The sequence below is a fragment of the Labeo rohita genome, chromosome 16, assembly GCF_022985175.1.
Source record: "Labeo rohita strain BAU-BD-2019 chromosome 16, IGBB_LRoh.1.0, whole genome shotgun sequence".
Taxonomy (NCBI): Eukaryota; Metazoa; Chordata; class Actinopteri; order Cypriniformes; family Cyprinidae; genus Labeo; species Labeo rohita.
Window position 1 is genome coordinate 37,371,571 of NC_066884.1, and position 26,849 is coordinate 37,398,419.

Below are 26,849 nucleotides of genomic sequence, written 5' to 3' on the forward strand. Positions count from 1 at the left end.
ATTTTTACACTGTTTGCCTCTTCAAATCACACGTCATGATGGTAAGCTGCTGAGGATGGTTGAAAGGGTGTTGTTATGTAGTTGCTAAGTTGTTCTGATTGGGTTTTTAGCAGGTTGGTCTGATGTTGTGGAGGTGTTCGGTGGGGTCACTTGCTGGTCCCAGTCTAAAAAGTCTCTGTGATCTTCTGGTCTGGTTTCTGGATATGGCTGAGGTTCCTCCTTCAGTGTCAGTATGTTGGATTGTTGCAAGTATATTGCTGGGATTTTCACCTGCTGTTTTGTTTGCAAGTGAAAATCATAAGCGTGATCACTTACGGTAATAACACGCTTTGTCTCTTGTCTTAGCAAACAATTTCAAATTTAATTACCAAAACTTCATTCTCAACTTTGGTTTTGGCTAAACGTAAACTTTAATTTCAGTTTTGGTGCGTTACTAAAGCTCTATTTGCTCCTCAGTGTCGTCCTTTTTGACTGGAGTCAGTGGGTCTGATTCTTGCCCAGGGCCTCATCCATTGCTTCCTGCTAACGGTGAAGTCTTTGTGTGTCTGTGTGTCTTTATCCTGAGCCTGTGGCAAACTCTGCATCTCAAATGAGCCTCGCACACATAACCTGCAAACAGAGCCGTGATGGAGCAGGGTGAGGGGTTACGGCACAGCATGGTCTCCTTTTTCCCATCCCGTACCCTTATAATGACAGCCACAAACATCATCTCCCTCCTCCTGTGCACCACTCCTCAGACAAACACGCTTCACACTTCCTCTAGACAGCAGAGGACTCTTTCACTTGCATACAGAGAATTTAAAATGTGTTTACTGTTTTAGTAAATAGGCTATTTATTGCTGTAAATTGATTGCAAACATAAACTTTGGACAGCATGCAAGCATGTTAACTTCAATACACTGTTAAAAAAAATTGGTAATGCTGTACAATAAGGTTCCATTAATTAATGATAGTTAATGCATTAACTAACATTAACAATGAGCAATACTAGCTCAGCACCATTAAATAATATTAACAGATAAAACTTTTGCTTTTAATAATGTATTAGTAAATGTTGAAATTAACAATAATTAAGATTAATAAATGCTTTAGGAGTATTTTTCATTGTTAGTTCATGTCAACGAACGTAGTTAACATTAACAAATGGAACCTTATTTGAAAGTGCAACCAGAAAAATAAATTTCTTGGTTCATTATGAAATTATTATTCATAGTAGTGCACATTCTTGGTGTGAAATATCTGTCTACAAATAATCAATCCCATAAAGTTAATCAAAGAATGAAAATTCTGTCATTGTTACCTGGTTTTCATTTCAAAATATCTTAGAAAGAAAGGCATACAGGTTTACAATGACATGAGGGTGAGTAAATGATGACAGAATTTCTTCTTCTTTTTTTTTGGATGAACTAATTTGTTCCTTGTAATGCACACTAGAAATGTTTGGTGCTGATATGTTTTCTATATTGTCCCCTCATCATAGCAGGTGGTTTGACATCTAGTTAACGGGGCAGGTCAGTATTCACAGGAGACTGTGGCTGTCACACATTAATTGACTCAGGTGCGGAGGTTGTGCCCGAACACCATCCTGTCACATTAATTACCAGATTCATGCATCTGTTTGTCAAATCCACTTCAGATGTGTCATACAAACAGCTTATTGTACACTGAAACGAATGGTAACCTAAAACAAACAACAAAAAAAGCTTCAGCTGAAGTCTCTAACTGAAATACATTTCAGTAATGTTTCTCAAAATAATTTTCAAAATACAAAAGCTTTTCCAGTAATGAGCCATGTGACAAAATACATTGCAGGTTTTTAAATGTAACATTATATACTGTTAAGATTTGTATACAAAATTCTGTTAGAATGCAAAAAAAAAAAAATGTGTTTACTTATTGTATCATAACTGATGCTTTTTGCTGAATTATACATGCAGCCATGAACATACAACAATATAGCATTCTAATGTATTTTATTGTTACGCATTGCACAATGCTTTACACATTACAATTTATATTCTAATAGTAATCAGATAATAATCAAATAGTACTCAATATACCATTTGTACTGTACATTATGCATTAAGACTAGTATTCAGTTCTCAATATTTCTTAAGTAGCACTTGTCACGTATCGTTCGAGGAAGGGGTGAACGAAGACAAAGGTCGAAGATAAAGTCTTTAATATAATCCACAGGAAAACTCCAAAGCAGGTAAATCCAACAACGGGAGGGTAGAACCACTCATACACTGACGAGACCGGACGACAAACACAGCACTGAAGGCAACTTAAACAGACAGGATAATGATATACAGACAGGTGTGGGTAATTAACTAATAATGACTTGACAAGGACAGGAACAGGAAGGACCAAATATGGGCAACAGAGGAACAAAACAACTCAAACAGTCCACAGGGGTGTGACATTACTCCCCCCTCCTGGAAGGCGTGACCTCACGCCGTAGAACAAAAAAAAAAAAAAAGGAGTCTAGGAGGAGGCTTTGGCGGAGGACGGACTCCCGGGAGGAGGACAACAAACTCCAAAAGTCCAAGGTGGTGATGACGTGGGAGGAGCCAGGGAGGAGACAGCAGGGACTCTGAGCAGTAGGAGCCAGGTGAGACCCAAGCTGCAGCCATGATGGTAGTCCACGGCGGAGCCGACGGAGGGAGGAGCCATGGTGGAGGAAGGGCTGACGACTCCAAGGGGCCGACCGACGGTGGCAGAGCAGGTGGAGGTGGAGGCCGAGGCGGAGATGGAGAGCCAATGATCCTGGGCGACACCGAGGATCCGGAGGGCCAAGATGGAGCCCAAGGCTTTGGCGACCGAGGCGGAGATCCGGAGGTCCGCGGCAGAGCCGGAGCGACAGAGAACTGAGGTGGAGCTGGAGGGAGGGGAGGAGCCCAACAGAGCCGGTGGGATGGAGCGACGAGGCACAGCCGTAGGAGTGGAGTCCTGAGGCGATGGACGAGGGAGCCCGGTGGAGCTAGTGGGCCGGCAGGCGACGGTGGAGATGAGGGAGCTGAGAGCTGGGGTGGAGCCGCTGGGTGGAGTGCAAGACTCAGAGGCTGGAGGCGGAGACGAGAGATCCTCCAGCCATAACAGCGATGGAGATTGGCAGACCCGCGGCGAGCCCACCGCACAGATGTTGGGCTGAGGGTCAGCAGCGGGGCTGTCAGGGGACAGCGGTAGTGGGACCGAAACAGCAGGGACGATAGGAGGAGATAACAGAGGGAGGGTGGGAAATCCAGGCAGGCAGATTGTTCAGGGCATTGTATGTATTAATATTACTTAAAAATACAAAAGCTTTTTCAGTAATGAGCCATGTGACAAAATACATTGCAGGTTTTTATCTCATATTATATACTGTTAGGATTTGTATACAAAATTGTTCAGGGCAGGCAGGAAGTTCCACATATATATCCTCAGAGAAATCAATCAAATCCAGTTCAATATCTAAATGCTCCAGATCCTGACATTGCTCACCATCAGTGGCAGTGCAGTGGGCGGTGCTGTCCTCAGCACCCTCACACCCAACTGGAACGTCCGTCGCAGGCCACGTGGCTGGCTTTCGCACCTGGTCGGGCGGGCTTGGCTTAGGCACCGTAGCGATCTTTTGCGATCTTCTCCCCTTGGCGATGGCTCTGTCGCTGTCAGCTCTGGCTCTCCGTTCGTGGTGGGCTCAGGCTCTGGCTCCACAAGTCGGGGTGTGGGTTGGCTGGGCTCTGGGTGCCGGGGCCGGACACTCTCCAGACACCGAAGGATACCTTCCCTCTAGCTCAGTCCAGAGGTGTCTGGGAGGTCCACGGCGATGGTAATTGGCCCCAATCCAGAACAGAGAATTGATGGTGGCATTGTCCAACGCCATCACCGTGGCAAGATTGCAGAATTCCCGGGCAAACTCCACAAACGGAAGATCCTTGCGGGCTAGGGTGGCGAATCTTGCTGCGGTTTCCATCATACAACTGTTTTAATGGTCCGGTCTTCTTTCATGTATCATGCGAGGAAGGGACGAACAAAGACGAAGGTCTTTGTTCCTCCAAAGCAGGTAAATCCAACAACGGGAGGGTAGAACCACGCATACATTGACAAGACCGGAAGACAAACACAGCACTGAAGGCAACTTAAATAGACAGGATAATGATACACAGACAGACGTGTGGGTGATTAACTAATAATGACTTGACAAGGACAGGAACAGGAAGGACCAAATATGGGCAACAGAGGGAGAAACCAACTCAAACAGTCCACAGGGGTGTGACAGCATGTCCTCTTCATTTTTGCAAGCTGAATTTTTTTGGGCAACTAATATAAATGAAGCCGTTCAAAAAATGATTCAGATGATGTTTTGATTCCTTGTGCAGCATTTTATATAGCAAAGTCACAGTTTTCATTATACATGTATACATTTGTTGTTTATTAGGGGTTCAAACGCGTAGCAAACAAAAGTACGAAATTGCGCATAACTCTTAAACCGTCAGTCGCAGGCTCAAGTGTCTTGTGTTGTTGGAATCCTTGCATTTTTTTGAAAAACCTACTTTTGCAAACTAGTCTTAGGTTTTTTGCCTGATCGGAACCAAACCAGTGCAGAAAGATTTTCTGGAGAGTGAATATCAATAATTATCAAAAAAAAAAAAAAAAGCGTTTCAACTTTCAACTCACCATCATGAAGGAGCACCATAATGTTTGAAAAGGGCAGGGCCACTTTTAGTAAAATGCCTATAACTCCTGAACGGAATGAGATATCTTCGCCAAACTCCTATGTAAAATTGCAGAGATTGGCCACTTGGTGGCACTATAAGAGGGGAAAAATAACTAAAAATGGCGGAACCATTCGTTCTATCAACATAAAAAACGGTGTGCACAGTCTTGGTCCAAAGTGCCACAAGTGTCTATTAGCACATCTGCATATCTCAAAAAACATGGCTGCCATTGACCGACAACATTTGAGCATCTGTTAGACATGGTAACGGAGGCCGATGGGAACAAAACTCGGTGGGCCTGTTCGGCTCACGGCCTCAATGGTCTATGAGAAACTTGAAAGAAATCGGCCACTGGGGGAAATATCGCATTTTTCAAGGGCATGAATGATCGTGCATTGCGCGTTTTTTTGCACATACACGCGATATTTATATCATATGACAGAACTCCTCATTCTGGACAACTTTGCCTCTAGAATCACTGCTGTCGATCGGGGTGTGTTTCCCAAAACCAACTACCAACATCGTTACCAATAGAGTGGACCTAATGGACCTAACCACCATAGTTAGCTAACGATCCTTTTGGGAAACGCACCCCAGATCGTTTGTTAAATAATTGAGAAGATGTGAAAAACCTACTTTGCAAACTAGTTCTAGGTTTTTCGCTGAAACACTGCAGTACAATTCTCTGGACTCTCTAGGTCAGTAATTATCCTCCCAAAAAAAGTGTTAAAAATTAACCCTTCGGGAAGCAAAACTATAATCTGTTAGTTTAGAAAAAGGGGCCTGTCCAAATTTACCCAAAGTCCTATAAAGCCTAAAGGAAATCTCAAAACTTCAGGATACAGGAGATTCTAAACAAGTCTGCAAAGTTTTAAGAAGATCGAACCATGCACAGCTGGTGCTATAACAGTCATAAACGTTACAAAACATTATATTTCTATGGTAAATTACCTGTAGTTGCAAAAAAAAAAAAAAAAGGCTTGCTACATAATGTTTTTATTCGTATGTGCTTAATGCCTTAAAGCACTTGAATGCCTTAAAGCTATATTTTAAATATTTATCTGTTGAAAACAACACTTAATTGAGAAAATTCTCATTGTTTTTGTATGCAATAAATTGTTTTCTGAATATTTTATCATATGTTTTAAAAGATTGTTGGCTCTTTACTAGCTTCAGTGTACTGTATGTAGTGACTGTGTTAGTAGCTTGTAACTGCTTTTTCAAAAGGGTAACATGACTGTGGTTTACTCACTGCTTGATATCAAACAAGGGTTCTGTCAGCCTCTTTTGTCGCCCCATGAGTTTAATCCCCTTGTGATGGTTTCATTTCCAGTATCCCAGCAGGGAAGCCCTTCACAATGAGCCGGTCAGCGTCAGTGTGTTTTGGGAAGTGACCGTTACGGTGACACATCACTGTGTATTTGTTGAATGACACTTTGAGTTTGCTGCCCAAAGGAGATCCTTCTGTAGTCCTTCATTAATCATCAGGCAGGGCTCAGAATCGGCCTCACCGGCAGCGTGCGATCTGTCCGCTGAGGTGCTAATTATATACTGGAGGAGCCATTGTGTGTTATTTGATTTGAAGCAGGAATGGTGGGGGAGGAGAACATGTCTGTAGGATTAATCCACTTTAGGGCTCTCTGGGTATTTAAACACAGGGGACCCGTGATCAAATTTGGCCACATCTGCAACCCATTTGGCATTACGCTGATTCATCTGCTGCTCTCTGAACATACAAGCCACATGTGAGGCACACAATAGATCTGAGCTGAATTATTACTCATTTCACTGCTTTTATACCGTCCATTATGCACAATATATACATATATGTTTGTGAACTGCAGCGTACGTTTTTAAAATACACACATTTTGGGGAAATCTATATATGTTTTTAGATTGTTCATGAAGGTAATTTTGTAAGCTCACTGGACTGGCATTGCCATGGGAATGAAAAACGTAAATACACTCCCGTAATGTTATGGTATGATTCACACACTGTGGTAACCGATATGGGAGGACAATTTGATTTTCCCTGTGAGTGAACAGGCCTGGATCAGGTGTCGCTGTCAGATTGGGTATATAATGACAGTACAGCACTGCCAAATGTGGATCCATTTGCATTGGATATTCATCTGTATATCAGTAAGAAATATATGGATGGTTATATCATGGAACTACCATTTAAGAGCCATTTTGAGTGTGATTTAAGTGCAGATTCAAATGAACAGGCAATATACAAATAAAAATGGTAAGTGATAATTACCGTAGAAAATAATATGTAATAATAATGTATACTTGTAATTACTTATAAATAATAATAATACTTGTAATAATATAAATAAAATATGCAAAGTAAAAGAGGTAATCAGACACTATACACTGCTGTTTACAAGTTTGCAATTGAAGTCTCTTTTGCTCATCAAGGCTGCATTTACTTGATCAAAAAATGCAGTAAAAACAGTAATATTGTAAAACATAGGGGAGACATTGCAGGCAAAAACACTGTTTTTTCACACACCTGTCAAGTTTAAAATTTTTGGGCTTTTTAGTTTTTCAAACTAGTGAAAGGAAAACATCCAAAAGACACCGGTAAGTGTTTCTTCTATAGCACTTTACCTATTTGCGTCAACTGATTTTAATTGCAATACATGTTTTTAAAGGTCGTTTTCTCAAAATGAGTTTTTTCTCCTACACTGAGCCATAAATCTCCACTTCAGTAGCACTTACACACACCAGGCTTTACATTTTTATTCCAGTCTGTATCCCTGAAGCTTTTTACAGAGGGATTTGTATAATAATAATAATAATACTTTTAATAATAATTTTATTATAATTATTATTATAATATAATAATAATAATTTTATTATATTTTTATTATATTTATTATAATATTATTGATTATATACATGTATACATTTCCCCCAAATTGTGAAAATATATTGTTTTCTATGTTTTTAAGTATTTTCTGAATTATGGAGTGCCAAAATGAAATACCCAAAATTTTCTCTGTAAAAACTTTTGATTCCAAAATGAAAAAATAAAAATAAAAATAAAAATAAATAAATAAACAAGAATTATGAAACTGACTTTATCTAGTGTTTAGATTTGTGTACTAGAAATTTATGCAAATTAGAGCATATTTCTTTAAATAATGCCTCATTTGGATATTTAAACCTAACATTTTAGAAAACTTTGAATCCAAAAAATGTTTGCAATTATCAATGTAATCAATCAACTGGGTAAGTAAGGAGAGAACTATTAGTTAATATTTTTTTTTACCCTATTCCCCTGCAGTATTTCGCCTTAAAACAGCTGTTTTCTACGTGAATATCTGTTAAAATGTAATTTATTGCTGTGATCAAAGCTGAATTTTTAGCACCATTCAGTCTTCAGTCTGACAGCATTTATTAACATTTTGCACAGTATTATTAATAGTGACATGATGCATGATATGCTTAAAATATAAAACAAGTTGTGCAGTCATGAACGTACAGAAAATATTTCATTACAGCATGAAAAAAATAAGATATTAAGATAAATAATAAGATAATTGACATTTTATCTCACAATTTTGACTTTTTTTCTCAGAATTGTGAGTTTGTATCTTGCAGTTGCAATTCTGGCATTATATCTCACAATATATTTATATGATTTGCTATCCAAATCTGATCTAAAATTAAAATTCTTGCCATGTGAAATCAAATACATGACAAAAACAGGATTTCAGAGGTGGTCTGTTTTAGCACCATAACTCATGTCCCGTCTCTGTTTAAGAGCCTGGTCAGGTTAAATAACTTGACCTCATGGGTTCACAGCACTGAATTCCCTTTCCCAGGACAGTCAGGGTGACAGGCATTGTTGCTCCTCTTTTTTTCCCAGTCTCCTCCTTTTGTCTGTTTTATTTTGCTGGCTGTCTCAGGAGGGGGATGGGCGGGGGTTAATAATTGAAGTGCTGTGGTTAGTGTAGTGGCCGTGTCGTCCCCTCTTCTGCAGGTCCCTACTGAATTAGAGGTACACATTCATCATCATAAAGTGGATGTGTGCACTCTGCCGCTCTCTTATGAGCTTTCATCTTTATTCTGCTCTCTTCCTCATTGCACTTCCCTGTTTTCTGGGCGCTGCCCCTCACTTCAGTCTAGTGGGTGTGTCCCGCTGCTAATGTGGGTGGTGTCCTCTCTGATGATCCACACCTCACCGTCACCCCGGCTCATGATGCTCAAGGTCAAGACTCAAATTCTTACACGCACTGTATTCTGTGATCATTTGCACTGCCTAGAGACAGGAAATGGAGCAAGACAATAACATATTTACACCTACAGGAGGAACCATACTCAGAGCTGGAACACCTGGAGACACCGGCAGCACAAATCTCTGCTAGACAGCCTTATCTTATGAAAGCTGGGTTGTGCCATAGGATTAAAAAATTCCCAAAATTGCAATTGCAAGATAATAACTCACAATTCTGAGAAGAATAGCTGGAATTGTGAGATTTAAAAAAAAAAAAGAAGAAGAAAAAACAAAACAAAATTGCAAGATGTAAACTTAAGAATTCAGAGAAAGTCAGAATGATGAGATATAATCTCATAATGGTGTGATGTAAACTCAGAATAAAGGGAAAAATCAGAAATATGAGATGTAAACTCAGAGGTCTGACTTTTTTCCTCACAATTTCAGGTTTACATCTTGCAAATCTGAGTTTATGTTTTCTATTTCTGGCTCACAAGTTTATATCTCATAGCTCAGAAGTGAAAATCTGGAAGTGCAAGAAAGCTGTTTTTTTTCTTCTTTTCTTTTCATATTACTCAAATATAATCAAGGAAGACCGTTATAAGTGTGCAACGGGAGAGTGGAAACATTCTTCCTTGTTTTTTCTATAGAACAGATTAGGGTAAATAAAAATAAACAATTTAAAAATAAATAAACAAATAAAAATGGATTTTAAGAACCAGGTTTTGTTATACTTCTATAATACAGCAGATATTTTGGTTTTATTTATATATTTTTACTTTTTCATTAATATTTTAAATAAGCATTTGTTTTTATAGTTTCAGTTTTTATTTTTATTTTATTTTAATTTTAGTAATTTAGTTTACTAATCCTGTTGTATGTGTTTGTTATTTTTATTATTATAATTATTATTTTTAAATAGTTCTATTTAGCTTTATTTTTGTATTTCAGTTTTGGTTTTACTCATTTCAGTACTTCAATTTAAACATATTTTATTTCATTTAGTTGCCAAGGCAAAATGTTGTATGTTTATTATTATCTATGTTTTTTTTTTTCTTTTTCAATTTCAGTCATATTTTTAATAGGTTTAGTTTTATTTAACAGTAGCAAAACTTTAATCCATCTTATTTTGTAAGGCAGAAAGCTATTTTCTGTGCATGTGAAAGATATCTGATTCGTTAGCCACTATATTTTACTAACTAGAAGAATAATAAAGTGCAATAGCATAAAAAGGTATTTACTGACAGGTAAAGTAACTGGAAGCAAAGACACTGGAAGCTTTGCACATTCAGGTTACAAATGGCAGCCCTGCTCTTATGTTAAAAATAAGGTGTATGCCTGTATTTACATACATTTCTGAATCAGCTGGTGTTTTGGTGGTTTTAGTGGCTGTATGAAAGTCAGTTCTTCTTAAGTGTGTCCTAACAAAGGAACCACAGGTACCAGACAGTACCAGACTGTCATTCTGAAAAGTATATGCATTGTTTTATCATTTTAAACCTAAAAAAGTGCTTTTGTAAAATGCATCGAAGGCAAGCTTGTTTTGTATTTAATTTTTTTTTTTTTTTTTTAATGCCACCAGAGTTGCTATTTTGTATATTTCTACTGCAATGACATCATTCATTTTAAAGTGTGCTTCAAATATGTTTTGGGGCCACTGCATGTAAATTGACATAGTGGCATCACAAGTACTTCCACTTCTCTCCCATATGTTAGTGACCTGTCCTATTGAGCAACCGAGTGTTTCTTGTGTGAGATGAAGGATAAGTAGCAGTGCAGGTGTTGGGTAGAGTCTTTTGTGTGCTAAAAGAATGGGGGAATTGTGTGTTTGTTACACACCTGAGTCTCGTCCCCCTCCCCCGTCCCCCTTCATGCACCTGCTATATACACCTGTCCTCACTCTCCCTCTCGTCCCCCATGGGAACCAATCAGAGAGATTATTTGAGATCTGACACCTATAGACATAGAACCGTCTATTCTCAAGCAGCAATGGAGCAGAAAAGACTCCAAAAGTGGCGGCGCAGCATCACGCACCTCCCATGAAACTCAGGCAGACGCGGCCGAGTCCCCTGCTCTATTGGTTTCTCTACTGTTCTTTGTTTGTTTGGCAATTTTGGGACCCAGAGTGACTTGAAAGTAATCAGAGATGTCTTACAGTAATTAGTCGTCTTTGTAGCTGTGGCGGGGGCTTTGAATAGTGATGGGGGTTTTGTGTGCGGGATGGTTGGCTCCTTTTGTAGCCCGCCTCGGTCTGCCCCGCACGGGAGGGAAAAACGAGAGCGAGGGGCTGGAGGCAGCTGTCACTTAACATGTGAATGTTCGGGAGCAGCCTGGGGGTCTTTAGAAAGCTTTTTATCCTCCTCGTTTTCATTAGAAGCAGAGTTTGTGAGCCAAAAGAGGAGCTGGGGGAGGGGCTAACTCTGGGAGGGAAAGAGGGAGGTGAAGGGACTGCTCCTCTGTCTAAATGTCTGGCACTAGAGTTCACACAACAGGCTGTCGACTTACGGACCTGTCTCAACTCTACCAAAACCACCGGACGGGGATTACCCGCTATCCTGGACCTTGAAGCGCAGCATACAGGACTTTTTGGGCAGCCGAACATCCCGTCGGTTGCCTCAGCAAGGAATTCCTCTATGGGACTGTGCACAACAAAGGCAAGAGAGAGAGAATACCGCTGACGGGAGGGGGCAGCCGAAGGGAAAGAGGGACATTGTTTGCTTGTGGCTGTGGGCGACGGAAAAGCATGGGTCATCTTGCATAAAGTGTGTGTGTGTTTAAACCGGGATTTGTGAGTAAGTGAGGTCCTGTTTGAGCAAGTGAATGTGAAGGTTTCGCATGTTTATACGTCTGGGAAGGAAGGCCTCTCAAAGGATGCTGAGAGAAGACAGGTTTTTTGTTCTCCTGTTTGAATGATGACGGAGGAACTTGTGGAATTGTTCGGTGAGCCGTTTGTCCTCCTCTATGCACGGGGGTAAGTATGCACCACCGAGACCCCAACCGCCACAACCGCCACCTCTTTCTGAGCTCATTCAAACTTTCTCACTGAAACCAGCAGCTGCTTTGGATGCGGGGAGACAGTGATGCTATCACAACCACTTGAATTTCACTAAAGGGGATTGTAGCACAAAGTTGGTGCGGGTAGAAGCAGCTTGCGGGGATTTGGATGTAATTAGTTAATTTGCAGCTGTGAGTGACTGCATTCACTGTACTGTGAGTATGCGTTTTTTCGAATCGGTACATTCATGTGGTAAATATAATTTAATTGATCGTACTTCCTCTCAGTTTTTTATTAGTAGCAACTTTTAGAACTGAATCAGCTTTTATATTCTATATCAACGTGTTGACTAATGTACATCAGTTCAGCTAAAATGTAGTATATTAATTATGCCTTATTATAGGATTTATTCATGTTATGCATTTATGCATTCACTTAACACCAGACGCTCTTATGTTTCTAGAGGGTCTTAATTAGAGAAACCATTATCATGATCACTGCACAAACTCACCTACACAGAGAGCGTTGACTATCAGGAAATCCATAAAAAGACATAAGTACATCCCTAGAGAGCCACCACTCTCGCCGCTCCATATACGAGTTAATCCACCAGCAGAACGTGGCATGACACCAGTATACACCGTCTGTCTGCCATATTGAGGTCAGATTAGGAAAGGGTATTGTCATGGTGCTCTCTGACAGTACCCACACCCTTTGCTATGATAGGCAGAGTGAAGCATCTCTGCCGCCTCTATTTGTCTGACTATCATTCATTAGAATATAGCAGAAGAATCTTTCAGTTTGAGTCAATTGTTGTAAGCGATGAGACTATATTAATCATGCTTTATGGATTGTTGATGCACAAAGCTGTCCATCACAGGGGTTAATCTAGCTCACTGGGGGCCAGTCTGTGACATGCCTCATAAATCAATATCAAGAGGCTACGCAGGGTGGTCTTAAATGTGAGAATACATTAGAGCTGGGTTAAAAGGACGGACGGCTGGTTCAGATAAGCCTTGATAAACAAGCAAAGGAGAATCAATCTGTATCATTTATCTCCAGCTTCAGACAATTACTTTAATTTGTTCAGGCATTGAACTGGTCACTGTTGTGTTGGTGCATGTGGATGTTAGTGTGTTACCACAACAAGGTTTCTTGATTAGTTAACCAGCAAAATTTAAACAGAAATATCTGAAAAAACCTTGCAGGTTGACCAACATCATCATAGTTTTACACCAGCTTGAGCACAAGCCAACCAGAAATCCATACTGTCTAAACTGGTCCTTTGACCAGGGAAATAGCTCATTTAGATGTTCATATGCAGATAGCATCACCTCTGATGAAATGCTCAGCACTGAGGAGTAAAATGTTGTGTCACCTCTAAATCCATGGAACCAGCCATTGCAGGTGATATAATGCTTGCAAATCTTTGTATTCAAATGGCTGTAGTGACATTGACTGTTTCAATTTTGTAACCTCCTTCCCATCCTCCTTGTGTAATCCATCAAGGCTTTAGGCTGTGCATGAGATGGATGGAATCAGTTAATATAATTAAACTTGATTTGAGGAAGAGCATTTGTCAATAGTGATATTGTACAGATTGATTATATTGATTTTATGGCTTTATGTGCTCACTTTATGGAAACCGAATAAAGAAAAATCCATATTTTTAACATTCACCAGTATATCTGATGTTGTGTTCCAAATGAGTATTTTAAATAAAACAATATCATAGAGATCTTAGTAACAGTTTGACTCAATCAACCTAGCAACCAGAGCAACAAACTTGTCATTACAGTATTTCCTGTCACGTGTTAGCAATGTCAATTCACACATTATACAAGCTAATCCACCCTGCTAGAATGTGGGATGCTACCAAGTCTTCTGCTCCAGTGATCTAGAAACACTGAGTTTGTCTGCTGTCTGGAGCCAGATCCCTCAGCACCCGCCATTAGCATGCAGTGAACCACAATGACCTGGACTGACCCAGATCACCTGTGCAATTAACATACAAGCTTATCTGGATTCAACAGAGCTTTGTATTTACCTGCACAAACAAAAACGTCATCCCAAAGGTCAACATGTCATTGCATTCTTTAAGATAAGTGGTTTGCAAATTTGTTGTGTATCAGCTTTTCTGTTTTTGTCTATAAGAAAGAAAAATCAAAAATTAGATTTGTTTAATTGACCTTTATTAGATTTTTCTCTCTCGAAAAAGACCAGTAATCTCATCTCCTGACATTAGATGTGCAGACATTTAAAGTATGACAAAATATCAACAAGCACAGATTTGATTTTTATAGCGCTATACTCTTAATGTATGTTTTACATTTTTTAGTTTTTAACTTTTAGACTTAAATAGGTATTACAGTAATGAGATTGTTTTAGCTCCGGTGTCTCCTTTGTGTTTTATTTTATTTTATTTTTTAAGAAGGAGATAAATCTGAGACAAAATTGATAAATTAAATATAGTCTAACATTTCTAAGTCTCCTGAGCTATAAATAAACAACCTTTGGGCAATAAAATTGTCTTAGTATTCTTAAATGTATAGGCAAATTTACTACACAAGTGTGTCACTTTTGCATATTCATATACCACCTGCAATCTTCTATGAGCACCGAAACAGCACTGTTGAAATAACCAGTAATGATCAGTAAAGATTTGCACGATTTTTAACTACATACATTTGTCTTTAGTTGAAAAAAGTGTTTTTGCAACTTACTATCTACATGTGTCTACGTGTTCATCGCTGTCCTGCTCTTCAGGCATGTGGTCTCTGTTTCCCAGTAAACCATGAACACGTGCACTAAAAAAAACACTGTTCATTCTTTTGTGGCAAAGAAATGAAGCAGCATTTCCATGCCTGTCATATTTGATCAGGAGCTAAATGGTTTCCCAGGGCCATCCCGGGGATAGTCTTGGCAGAGGACAGTAGCTGTGGCTGCCAGGAGGAACTGTGGGTATCCTGGAGGAGACTGCCCTCATAAACAGGCTTGTCACTTGCATTTGTATGGCTAGTACTAGAAATTCTGTGTTCATGTTGTAGTTCTCCTGCAGTAATCTGGCCCCTCTTGGTCAGGACAGAGACTCAGTCAAGTGTTACCGTCTCCGTTGTGTAAATAATGGTGGTGGTGTTTGTTGGCACGAAATACTATCCTTTGTAGGATAGCAAGATATCTAATTGAGATTTAAACTTAGTGGTCTTTGTGAGAGCTGGATGAACCTCTTCTGAAGACTGCAGTTGAAACTGGAAACTAATAAACCCTTCATTGGAAGGGTATAGCTGTTACTGTATAAAAAGAGTATCTCCTCACTTTGACCTTCCTTGTGTTGTAGGTAGTTTAGATGACGCCTGTATGTATGGCACAGGGACCCGATTAACCCGTGGATTGAAGAATCATGGGTAACCTCATTAGCAGACCTAGCTGTTTGGGACAAAAGTCCAAACAGGTTAAGTCAGATGAGAGCGTCTTGAAAGAGTGCTACCAGCAACGCAGAGAATGGCCACTCCCAGAGCCTCCTGAAGAAGAAACAAGGAAAGAGGATGTAGAAGAGGTACTACGACAAACTCCAACACCAGACAAGCAGAGGAGTTCCCCTGCCCCTACTGTCACCACTACCAGCACTCTGGACAATGCCTGGCGAAGCACTCCATCCCCAGTAAAAACGCCACGAAATGGGTCTTTGCCCAGAAAGTGTAATATTCCAGAGTACAGACGATCCCCCCTGAGTCAGTGTGGATCTGTGGACAGGAGAGCCAGCCTGCAGAGAAGGGATTCTGGAAGCCCCTGGTCCTGGAAGCCTCTGAACACTCGAGAGGTTACTGAAGTCACAGAGGTGACAGAGACAATTGTGACAGAGATTGTGGAGGTGACAGAGTATCCTCCTGCAGGGAAAGGAGGTGACCCTATTGTTACCAGAACTGTTAGAGTCCTTACTGGAGCTGCTGAGGAACTTGCAGAGGTTATTTAATTTATTTTTCATTTTAAGCTTCTTCATCGAGAACCTAACATGTTTGTCTTTATTTCTGTTTCTTATACCATCATTTATCATTTTCATTTAAATGATTTTGGAGTCAATGTATCAACAATGTATCACCAATTTGTTCATTTTGCAATTGAATTAACTGTTCTGATTCACAGCTGCAGAGTGATGGTCAGTCAAGTTCAGACCAGGATTCAAGTCTAGATCAGTGGAAGGTACATTTCATTGATCCTTTCTTAAATTGTACTTGTTTATTTTTTTAAAAAGTGATTTTTGTTGAATTGTTAGCATTGTCTGGTCTTATGTTAAGGATGGCAGAAGTGTTTTGGCTCTGAAAGATCAGTTCAGGGATCCGTTGAAATTCCAGCAAAATCTGGAAACCCTGTTGACGTGGGTCTGCGAGATTGAGGAACTGACAGCCAATCAAAAACCACCATCCTCAGAGTTTAAAGTGGTGAAAGCCCAACTGCAAGAGCAGAAGGTATGTTACAAACTCTGTTAGTCTGTCTATATATATATATATATATATACATATAAACAATACATTAATATATACGTATACAGAAACAAATGATAAAAAGACTACCCTGTTTTGAAAGCTTTGCCACGCAATTTCTCATTCTCAAACTTGTAAAACATGGGTAAGGTCATGCATATAATGAGTGTCTGAATGCCTCTGTGTATGATACGGGAATGGGGGGGCGTAATTTACCTTTTTGAGATAGCAATCTTTGCTAGCTTACTGAGTAAGGTGAAACTTACCTGAATACCCACAATGCTTCCAAGACACATGATACAAGGGTTTGGCTTAAGTGCCACAAAGAAAGGTGGAATAAAAAGTGAGCAAGGTGGATTATAAAACTTGTAAATTCTCAGAAGTGGTATTACCTCTATGAACCATATGTGTGTTTGCTTCCTCATTCAAAACATCTTCAAAAGACGCAAAGGTTGTTCTACATAGGAAGGTAATTCTGTAAGCTAGCCTGTAGGCCTACAGAGATGAACAGATTTATGTAAAACACTCTGAAAGAGGTGTAATAGTGGCCTAGTTAAATATCGTTTAAGCCCAAAATTTGCCAAAGGGCACATGGGAGGTGTTCATGACCACCTTATACCATAGGTTTTCATCCCTGCTCCTAGGAACCGAATGTCCTGCAGAGTTTAGTTGCAACCCTAATCAGACACACCTGAGCCAACTAATTAAGGTCTTCAGGATCATGTAAAAAAAAATTACAAGCCATGTGTGCTAAAGCAGTTTGGAAATAAAAGTTGAAGAACAGTGGCTCCCCAGGAGCAGGGTTGAAGGATTGAGCTAGGCCAGGGGTCGGCAAGTTCGGTTCTAGAGAGCTTCTGCAAAGTTTAGCTCCAGCCCTGAAAAAACCCTCACTTGCCTATAGCCTTAATAACCTTGAAAACATTGATTAGCTTGTCCAGGTATGTTTGATTAGGGTTGGAGCTGAACTCTGCAGGACTGCGGCTCTCTAGGACCGAACTTGCCTACCCCTGGCCTAGGCCTTACGCCAGGTATGGGCAAACTTAGTCTTGGCAAGCCGGTTTCCCGCGGAGTTTAGCTCCAATCCTGATAAAACTCACCTGTCTGTGCCTTCTAGTAATCCTAAAGACATCGATTAGCTTGTTCAGGTGTGTTTGATCAGGGTTGGAGCTAAACTCTGCAGGACAGTCAGTCCCAGGAGCAGTGTTGAAGGATTGAGATTCACTTCCTTCCAAGCCCTTGCCCTTGGTGGAAGCATAATAAATGGTTTCTTTTTCTGCAGCTCTTACAGCGCCTCCTAGAGGACAGGAGACCCAGTATGGAGACTATGATGCAGGAGGGTCCACACTTGGCAGAGGGGCTTCAGGGAAATGACGGTGAAAAGACCAAAGTGCAGCTCGCACAGCTCAAACTCAAGTGGGAGGCTCTACTTCAGGGTGCTAACAGCAGGTCAGTCTGGTCCCAGAATGACCAACATAGATGGGGCTATCTGACTTACATATAAAATAACCAACACAACTTTTTTACATAATGCTTTGGGTGAGGAAATCTGATGCTAGTGATGGAATATGATTTGATTTGACAGACACAGGATTCTGGAGGACATTCTGCCAAGAGCTCAGCAATTCCAGGAGAGGACAGACAGACTTCAGCAATGGCTTATATCTGTGGATCAGGATTTAGCTGAGCTCCGCTCTGCAGAGAGAGGGATGCTGCATCTGCAAGAAGCCACAGGACAGGCCAAGGTTAGCAAAGCATTAGAAAATGTTTTGTTTTTCAATTTAGAAATTTACATACTACAAGATTTTAGTGAAGAAGGAAAGAGAATTTCTCCATCTCCTTTCAGGCAGTGATGGAAGAGATAAAAGCTAAGAGTGTCGACCTGGGGAAACTCCAACAATGTGCTCATGAGCTCATGGAAAAGATTTCAGGTGGTGTTTCCTCCTATTTTATGTCATTGAATACACTCAACCTTGCACAATATCCACAAGAACATGTTTCAAACATATTTCAATCTTTCATATGCTAATCTAAAGAGGAGGAAACGCAACTGGTGCAGGAGCGGGTGGACAGTCTGCGTATCCGGTACTCAGTGATGAGTCTTGGTAGTGCTGATATCCTGCAGAGGCTGGAACAGGCTTTGGAGGCATCTAGTCGATGTACCTCCAGTCAGGAAGACCTACACCTGTGGCTTGGTCGAATTGAGAGAGAGCTGCTGGTTCCTGCTGCCCAGAGCCAGACTGGGGATACAGTCTTGTGTTCTTCTGAGAGGCAGAAGGTAAGACAGAGAGGGGGATAATTGCTTTGTGTTTGGTTAAGCCATGTCATAATGTAATATCATTCTGGACCACTGTGGCCAGTGCAGTGCAGCATTCTGCGGAGCAGAATTTAGGCATTTAGGTTGCTTGAAATGTACTGTAAGTCACTTTGGATAAAGCAGCTGCTAAATGCCTACTTACCTATCAACCTGTTTGCATTTAATCAGCTGGAACAAGCAGTTGAAAAAGAGTCGGCTTGGTTTAGAGACACATCACTGGCACTGGAGGAGCTCAGAGCCATTAATTTGAACCCAGACGTCATTGCATCCCAGCTCAATGAGCAGAAAGTGAGTTTTTGCACATTCACAAAGATTTTCTCTGTGCATATACTAGAAATGTTGTACAATTCTTCAAAATGATTTTCTGTAGATACTTGCTGTAGAGATTCTGCAGCACAAGTTTAACATTGAGAAAATGGTGAAGATTTTGGAACTACTGCAGACATACACTGAGGATGGGGAGACACTGAGACTCCAGGTAAGCAACTGTTTATTCGTAATAACTTTTTAAAATATTTAGACATAAGAACCTCGACAAGAACCAACATAATCCTAAAGTCATTTTGTCTCAAAAGTCTTCCCTAGACACCTTACAGGAGCAGTGTCAGGTCACTACTGCCACTAATTCCCATGTCGTGCTTCAACTGGAGCATGCACAGTCGCTCTTGTCTCAGTTCTCAGAGGGCTATGCTGAGGTGTTACCGTGGTTACAGGAAACCAAAGCCCTTATTGGCCAGTTTACCCTGAACACCATCAGCTACGAGGCTTTCCGAGAACAACAGGACCTTTTACAGGTACTGACAACAGATGCATTTGCTATAGTTCAAGTTCAAACACATTGGACTCCACATTGGTTTGGCCATTTCGGTAAATGTATAATTGCTGTGCATGTGCAGTATACAGTATTCTCTTAAGGTTTCAATAGCCATCTCACATACATAGGGAAACTATTTAACTTTGTAATGAAATCATTACACTAGTTTCAGATAATGAAATACAAACATCAGTGTTTGATCATGGTGCTCCATAACTTCCAAACAGGGCATCAGGGAGTCCATAGCAGAGCATAAGCCGCTGATAGCAAGGCTGATCATGCTGGCCCAGCGTCTATCAGACCTGAATGCAACTCAGGGAGAAGACTTCTGCCAGAAAGCTAGGGACACTGAGGAGCAGCACCTGGCCATCAGAGACAGGGTTCGGGAAGCTGCTGGAGTACTGGAGGAGTCTCTGCCCCGCTATACACAGGTGACACACATGTAGACTTGATGCTGATTCCTGGTGCATATGATGAAATATTTTATTTGTCCTACAGAAATCAACTGTAGAAGTGGTTTGAATACTGTGAAAGCCAGATGTGTTGGCCTACATTACTGTGAGAGAAGTCACACGGGAAAGAGTGGGATTTTAGCTAAAGTTACTTGTGTTTGGCATCCTCACTGATACTAAGTTGCTCTTTTGGGCCACATGGCCTTCAACATGTTCTTTGGATAAAAATGAGGCAAATACACTGAATAATCACTTTGTGATAAGTTTTGGCTTAGGCTAGTTGGCAGTCTGCCACCCTTACAAAGAGAGAAAGAGATAAATTAATGAGGTGACCATGATGAAGGAGTTAGGAGGTGCTGGGAGGAGAACACCTACTTTAAGATCATTAGTTGAAAACTGTATAAAAGGATGAGCTGAGAGTGAGATGCTCTGATGTTCTGCAGGCATCTCAGTTTTTTTGTCTTCTTGCGATGAAGTCAAATTTTGACTTCTGGACACATACTGGTGGATCTAGAGGTTCTTAAACTTGAATATGCCCCAAAAACTCCATTATATGAGAAGGGGAGAAAAGCTTTTTTTTTATAACTTCTATCAGTGTATACATTCCCAGGGATACCCAAGAACTCTCTCTAACGACATGCTCAGCTGAACTAAGTGAATGCCACCTTACAATGACATAACCTGTTTTCAAAAAAGCCATGTGTTTTAGGTTGCTAAAGTGGTATAGAAAGACTTTATTGCCACATTTAGCTGCATAAATGCTGGCTCACTCTTGACACTATGTATGTCCATGTCAGCTGAATGAGAGGATGACACTGATTGGAGAGAGACTGGAGCGTCTGTGTAGTCACCTGCAAGCGTCAATGGTTCTTCAAGGACTCACCCCACGAATTCAGGAGCAGCTACAGGACAACAAGCACACACTGTCTGAGCTCTCCAAAATGGATCTGGACCTCAGCAGTGTGAGGACACAGGCACAGGAGCTCCTGAACAATACAGGGGCCCTTGGGGACAGTTCCATTGGTGCAGGTACCTCAAGCATGAATCACATACATCATCTTGCACATACAGCATTACATGATACAGCATCTCATAACCACAGTCTATCGATTACAATCTTGGTAATACACCTTCCAATTTCAGCTACTCAGGAGCGGGTTTGCAGTCTAACAAGCCGCTGGGAGGAGGCTCAAAGACAAGCTCAGGAGAGGGAGAAGTTTCTTCTCAATCTCCTGGATCTGGCAGTCAGGTTCTGGAATGATGTGAGCGACTTGACAACTGGACTGAATGATGCCCAGCAAGCTGTTCTGGACCTCAACTCCAGTCGATCTGATTCAGAAACCATCCGACAGAGCCTGGAGACCATGCAGGTAGGGTACAAAACTAATACTGTTGTCAGTGTTTCCATACTGTATGCTGGTCCAGGCTGGCTGGTTTAGTGCTGGTCTAGCTGGTGATTCAGAAATGCTGAAAATGCTGGTGAAGCTAGTTTGGCTTTAGCAGCTGTTAGCAGTACATCCCATGTTGGGGACTAGCTTCCAAATCAGAACATATACTCATTACCTCGTTTTAGCCTTTAAGTAGGGTTGAGGATATTTCCTCATTGTGTCCTGAAAGTTTTGAATCAACACTTTACCTCATACAATTCAAACTCTCTTATCCTGCCCTCTCAGACACTCAGGGAGGACATTGATTCTCTTCAAGGTGACCTGGACACACTGGGAATTCTGGGAATGGAACTCATGTCAGCTTGTGGTGACACAGACAAACCAGAGGTCACCAAATGTTTGGATGAGGTTTGTATTTGAAACTGAAATTAGACTAAACTCCCCAGAAACTGCTGTACATCATGTGGTCACTTATTCACGTTTCACTATCCAGCTTTTTTTTTTTTTTTTTTTTTTTTGCAGCTTTACAGCACGTGGAACAATCTCAGTAAGATCTGGACAGAGTGCAACAGTAAGTTAGAAGAATGTTTACGGATGGCTCTCCATTATCAGGACAGCATGCAGGTGAGTTAATCACCAAGAAACAAGTCTCAAGACATTCCTAATGTAGGCTGACTTTACATCCTCGTTTTCCCAGATTGGACGTGTCCTGGCCAGGATTTCTAAAATGCTTAAAATGTCCAGGTTTTACCTTTGTTTTCCTGTTGTCTTTCTCTCGACTGTCCTCACAAATTCTGGGTGTTGCATTGTTTTGACCATTCTCTGTTGATCCCACAATTTCCCCTTTCATCCCACAATTGGTTGATTAAGTACAAAGTACAAAACAAACTATTTTTCAGTCATTACCTTCAGTGAGTATGAAAACAACAGAAAAACAAAGCCAAAACCCAGACATTTTAGGCAATTTAGAAATGGTACATATGGTCACCCTACTTAATGAAGTTTGTACTTACTGTAGAAAACACTGAAACACAATCTGTTCATTACTTTTTCTATTTTGTCACATCTAGTGGTGGTAGGTCTGTCTCTATAGTTGTAGTATTTCAGTATTCATGCCTCCATGTGGTTGTAGTGATGAGTCTCTAACAGACTGGCCAGTTTCCTGCCAACTGGCAGGACCTTTGGATGCCCTTGTGAGAGAGACCAAAGCTAGCCATAGAGAATTTGGATTAAAGCCAGCATATTTCAGTGAATTGTTGGTTGCACTGACTTCATGAGACAATGGAAGAAACTGTCAATGTGCATTTATAAATATTCACATACTATAGGATGGGTCAAGAGAACACTACAAAAGCACGCTTAAAACTATGACCTTCTCTTGAAGGGACTCTTTGAGTGGCTGAGGTCTGCAGAGCTGAAATCCACCGAGGAGTTCTCAGTGGGATCTGATCTGGGATCAGTTAAAGAGCAGTTATGTGACCTGAAGGTTAGACCACACAAACTTACCTTGAGAACATGGAAATTGTGTCACAAACAAATTTGTGACATTGTGACTGTTCTTCTTACAGGAATTTAAGCGAGAGCTCTATCAGAAGAAGATTGAGATTGAGAGTCTAAACCATCGCTTTGTGTGTCGTCTTTCTCCGGGCACTGAGCGGCCTGGGTCTGTCTCTCCACTGTGTGACTTCCGTCAGCGATGGGACAACCTGGAGTCAGAGACTGTCAGCAGACAGGTAAAATCTCAGCTAAATGGAAAAATATATATTGTTTCATCATAACAGTACTTCAACGAGAGGTCTGTGTTTTTGAGCAGCACCAGTTGGAGTGTGCACTGCTGGGCTTGGGTCAGTTCCAGAACACTCTTGATGAATTGCACGCCTGGCTTTCCCACACAGCTGACCTACTGCAGGCCTCTCAGCCAATCAGCATTGACCTGCAGACCTGTGAGATAGAGCTAGCCAAACACAAGGTACCAACACAAACTCTAAGATGTCTGCATGTTTTTAAATAGACCTTTCTGTCAGTGCTGTCTCCTCACTTTTGCAGTGATTTATGCTCATTTTAGTATGAAATGCAGGTGTACTGCTTACTAAATGCTGCATAGTATCTGCTGTGTATGTAAGGAACATTCTCAAACCTTCAGGAAATGTTCTGACAAGGTTCTCTCAAAGTTATCTGTTCTTTAATTATATTCTCAAAACATTAGTACAAAACTATGTATATATCTATGTATAAAAGTTCATCTTTTGCTGATACTGAAACAACATTACTGTCCAAAAACATAGACTTAACCCCTAAACCTAAACCAACCCATAATTAATCCCTAAAATCAGAGTGAATTGATAGCTGAATAATAAAGGTGCAAAAGCATACAATCCTGGTTGCCTAAATCTGACATTTCCTGTAAAATTTTTCCTGTAAATCAATTCTGATCGGTTGATTGGAATCTTGTTCCGGGATCAACAAGGATGTTGACCCAGGAACATGTTGTACTTGGTGAAATCACATTCACCCCAGCCACTGCTTATTGCATCCTACACAGTCTTTACACCATCTATAATGTATACTGGCTACTACTTTTAAACACAAGTTTTTGATGTGTGCATTTAGGTTCTGCGGAATGATGTGATGTCCCATGTGCACACGGTAGACTCTCTGAACCAGGCCGGCAGAAACCTGATGGAGTCTGGGGCGGGAGACGTTTCACATGTCCTGCAGACTCGTCTGGAACAGCTGAATGAACGCTGGGAATTTGTGCGCTGTGAGACAGAGCGCAGACAGCTAGAGCTGGAAAATAACCTCAGTCAGGTGACCACTGACACCAGCAAATAAACCAGATTACAGAATTTATGAAAACAGAATGTTTTTAGTTAGTTTCAGTCCCATTGCATTTACATGTTTACATTTACATTTTCTTTTTCTCAAAAAAAAAAAAAAGTTCTTAACCCTTGAGTTTGCTGAAAATCCTTCACCCAATTTGGTGCTCCCATTAAAAAATGACTATAGACTAAAATGACTAAAAACGGTCTGCTCACCTTATGCTATATTATTATAAAATCTTGGATTCTACTTTTCTTTAAGGGTTTGTATTTCTTTTTGGAACTGATTGATTGTAGGCTTCATTGATCTGAGTTTATGCTCTTCTGGTTTTGAGTAAGAAAGGCATTATTTGTGGATAATTTTGTGAATGTTCTTTTAAAAACTAAGGTGCATTAGCTTAGTTCCAAAATAAAATACAAAACCTGTACTAAGTGAAACAAACAAACAAACAAAAAAAACCTGAAAAAAGGATTTAAACCAATATTTGGCAATAATACAGCATAATGAGATATTCGTAAGCAATTTTTTTGTAAGCCAGTCAAAATGACCTGAACACAACACAAAGGTTAACAGTGTGTGTGTATATATATATATAGTTTTTATTGCAGAGTATCCTTTAATATGTGTAAATGTCAAGAACATTTAGATTTTTTTATTTTATGACACATTTAAATGAAACTGGAGATCTGCTCTGACAACCAATTTAAATCAATAATTTAATCAGTGAGTTGTTGACTCCAGAACAGCTGTAATCAGATCAGTCAAATTAATGAATGAATCATTCGATGTGATTTGTAAACCAATTCAGAAGGTTCACTGAAACAACTGGCGCAAAAATTTAAAAAGGTGGGGGAAAAAATCCCCCAAAGGTACAAAAATTAACCACTTTTTAAGGGGCAGTAAGTTTTAGTCCAAAGAAACTCAGCTTCAAGCAGAGCTGGGTAGTAACTGATTACAAGTAATCTTGTAATCAGTAATCTACTCTTTGTATTTTCATGTCAATATGGTACAAAATTATCCTATTTAAATCAGTGTGATAAACAAGTTAGGTCAAAAGTAATCTAAAAGTAATCTCAAAGTAATCTGATTATATTACCTAAAATGTGTAATGGATTACTTTACCTACTACAATTTTTGTCATGTAATTTGGAATCAGTAACAGATTATAGTCATTAATTATTTAAATATTTAATTTATTTTTTTTTTAGAAAATTCATTGTCAATTTGCAGCAAATTTTAAACTCAGCCCTTATAACTGGATTTCAGGTTCAGGATGTAACCATGGAGATCCAGGATCTCCTGCAGTGGCTGGAACACACCGACCTGAGGCTGTCGTCCAGTAAGACAGTGTGGGGAATGCCTGACTTTGCCAACGAGAGACTCAATGCACATTTGGTAATGGTGACTCTGATTCTGCATGCTGAACATTTAGAGTCTTAACCCTGCAATCTGTGTTTATAAAACATGATCCTGCACTGAAGTCTGACTGGTTTCTGTATGGTGTGCTGCAGGAGTTGTGTAATGAGATGGACTCTAAAATGCACGCCTACACAAATGTCCGCAACGCCATCCACAGGATGCTGGAAGGCAGTGAAGTGGCCCGGGGCTCCAGTACAGAGCACAGCTTATGCATACTGGAGCAGAAGTGGAGCGCTGTCTACGCTAAAATGCAAGAAAGAAAGGTGATGAAAGCATATTCTGCATAAATATAGGCACCTACAACTATAGGCGTTACAATGTAGTACTGAGTTTTGAGAGTTGGATTTCCTTGAATTAAAAAGGATTTTATACATATTATTTATAAAATATAAAAGTAACACTTTAGTTTAGGGACCAATTCTTACTAGTAACTAGTTGCTTATTAGCATGCATATTACTAGCATATTGGGTGTTTATTAGTACTTACAAAGCACATATTAATGCTGTATTCTGCATGACCATATTTTAGATCCCTTAATCTTTAAACCCCATACCTAAACTTAACAACTACCTTAGTAACTATTAATAAGCAGCAAATTAGGAGTTTATTGAAGAAAAATCATAGTCAATGAGGTCCTATTAGTTAATTTCAGGTAGTTAATATATTAACTAACATAAACTAATAAAAAGCGATACATTTGTTATAATATTTATTCATCTATGATAACGTTGATTGGATTAATATTAAAAATACAAATGTTTATTGTTATTTTATGCCAGTTCAGGTCCAATAAATAATATTAACAGATATCACTTTTGATTTTAATAATATATGAGTAAATGTTGATATTATCCTTAACTGACATTATTAAATGCTTTACATATTTTTCATTGTTAGTTCAAGATAACGGGTGTAGTTAACTTAATAAATTAAAACCTTATGTAGTCTAAATGTAAGGCTGTGAATGATCGGTTGACATTAACATACATTAAGTTAAATAATTAGAATATTTATTTCTACTGGCTAATCTTAAAACAATCAAAATACTTCTCTATTAACATTTTAAAAATAATGTAAGATTTTTAGTTTTATGTTATGATATGGAATTGCTTGGAAATAGTGTGCAACACTTGTCAAATATTGAATGTGTATGTTTTAGTATCATAGAAAATACTAGTTATTTTAGTGCCATTTAGATACTAATGTAGTTTTGAATATTATGAATATGTAATTTGTG

At 39.9% G+C, this 26,849-nt stretch overlaps 1 protein-coding gene across 1 annotated transcript in view; it reads left to right on the forward strand.

Annotated features, from left to right (window-relative positions):
* The window catches only part of macf1b (microtubule actin crosslinking factor 1b), a 50,476-nt gene that overhangs the window by 7,278 nt on the left and 16,349 nt on the right, over positions 1–26,849 (forward strand). Inside the window, exons 5-24 of the mRNA XM_051130400.1 lie at positions 16,067–16,123; positions 16,219–16,389; positions 17,684–17,850; positions 17,987–18,146; positions 18,248–18,332; positions 18,438–18,679; positions 18,887–19,006; positions 19,089–19,196; positions 19,294–19,512; positions 19,760–19,963; positions 20,782–21,013; positions 21,128–21,354; positions 21,658–21,780; positions 21,895–21,996; positions 22,757–22,858; positions 22,941–23,105; positions 23,186–23,341; positions 23,983–24,180; positions 25,459–25,587; positions 25,704–25,874. Coding sequence (XP_050986357.1) covers positions 16,067–16,123; positions 16,219–16,389; positions 17,684–17,850; positions 17,987–18,146; positions 18,248–18,332; positions 18,438–18,679; positions 18,887–19,006; positions 19,089–19,196; positions 19,294–19,512; positions 19,760–19,963; positions 20,782–21,013; positions 21,128–21,354; positions 21,658–21,780; positions 21,895–21,996; positions 22,757–22,858; positions 22,941–23,105; positions 23,186–23,341; positions 23,983–24,180; positions 25,459–25,587; positions 25,704–25,874 — 3,138 coding nt within the window. The remainder of the gene's footprint in view (positions 1–16,066; positions 16,124–16,218; positions 16,390–17,683; positions 17,851–17,986; positions 18,147–18,247; positions 18,333–18,437; positions 18,680–18,886; positions 19,007–19,088; positions 19,197–19,293; positions 19,513–19,759; positions 19,964–20,781; positions 21,014–21,127; positions 21,355–21,657; positions 21,781–21,894; positions 21,997–22,756; positions 22,859–22,940; positions 23,106–23,185; positions 23,342–23,982; positions 24,181–25,458; positions 25,588–25,703; positions 25,875–26,849) is intronic.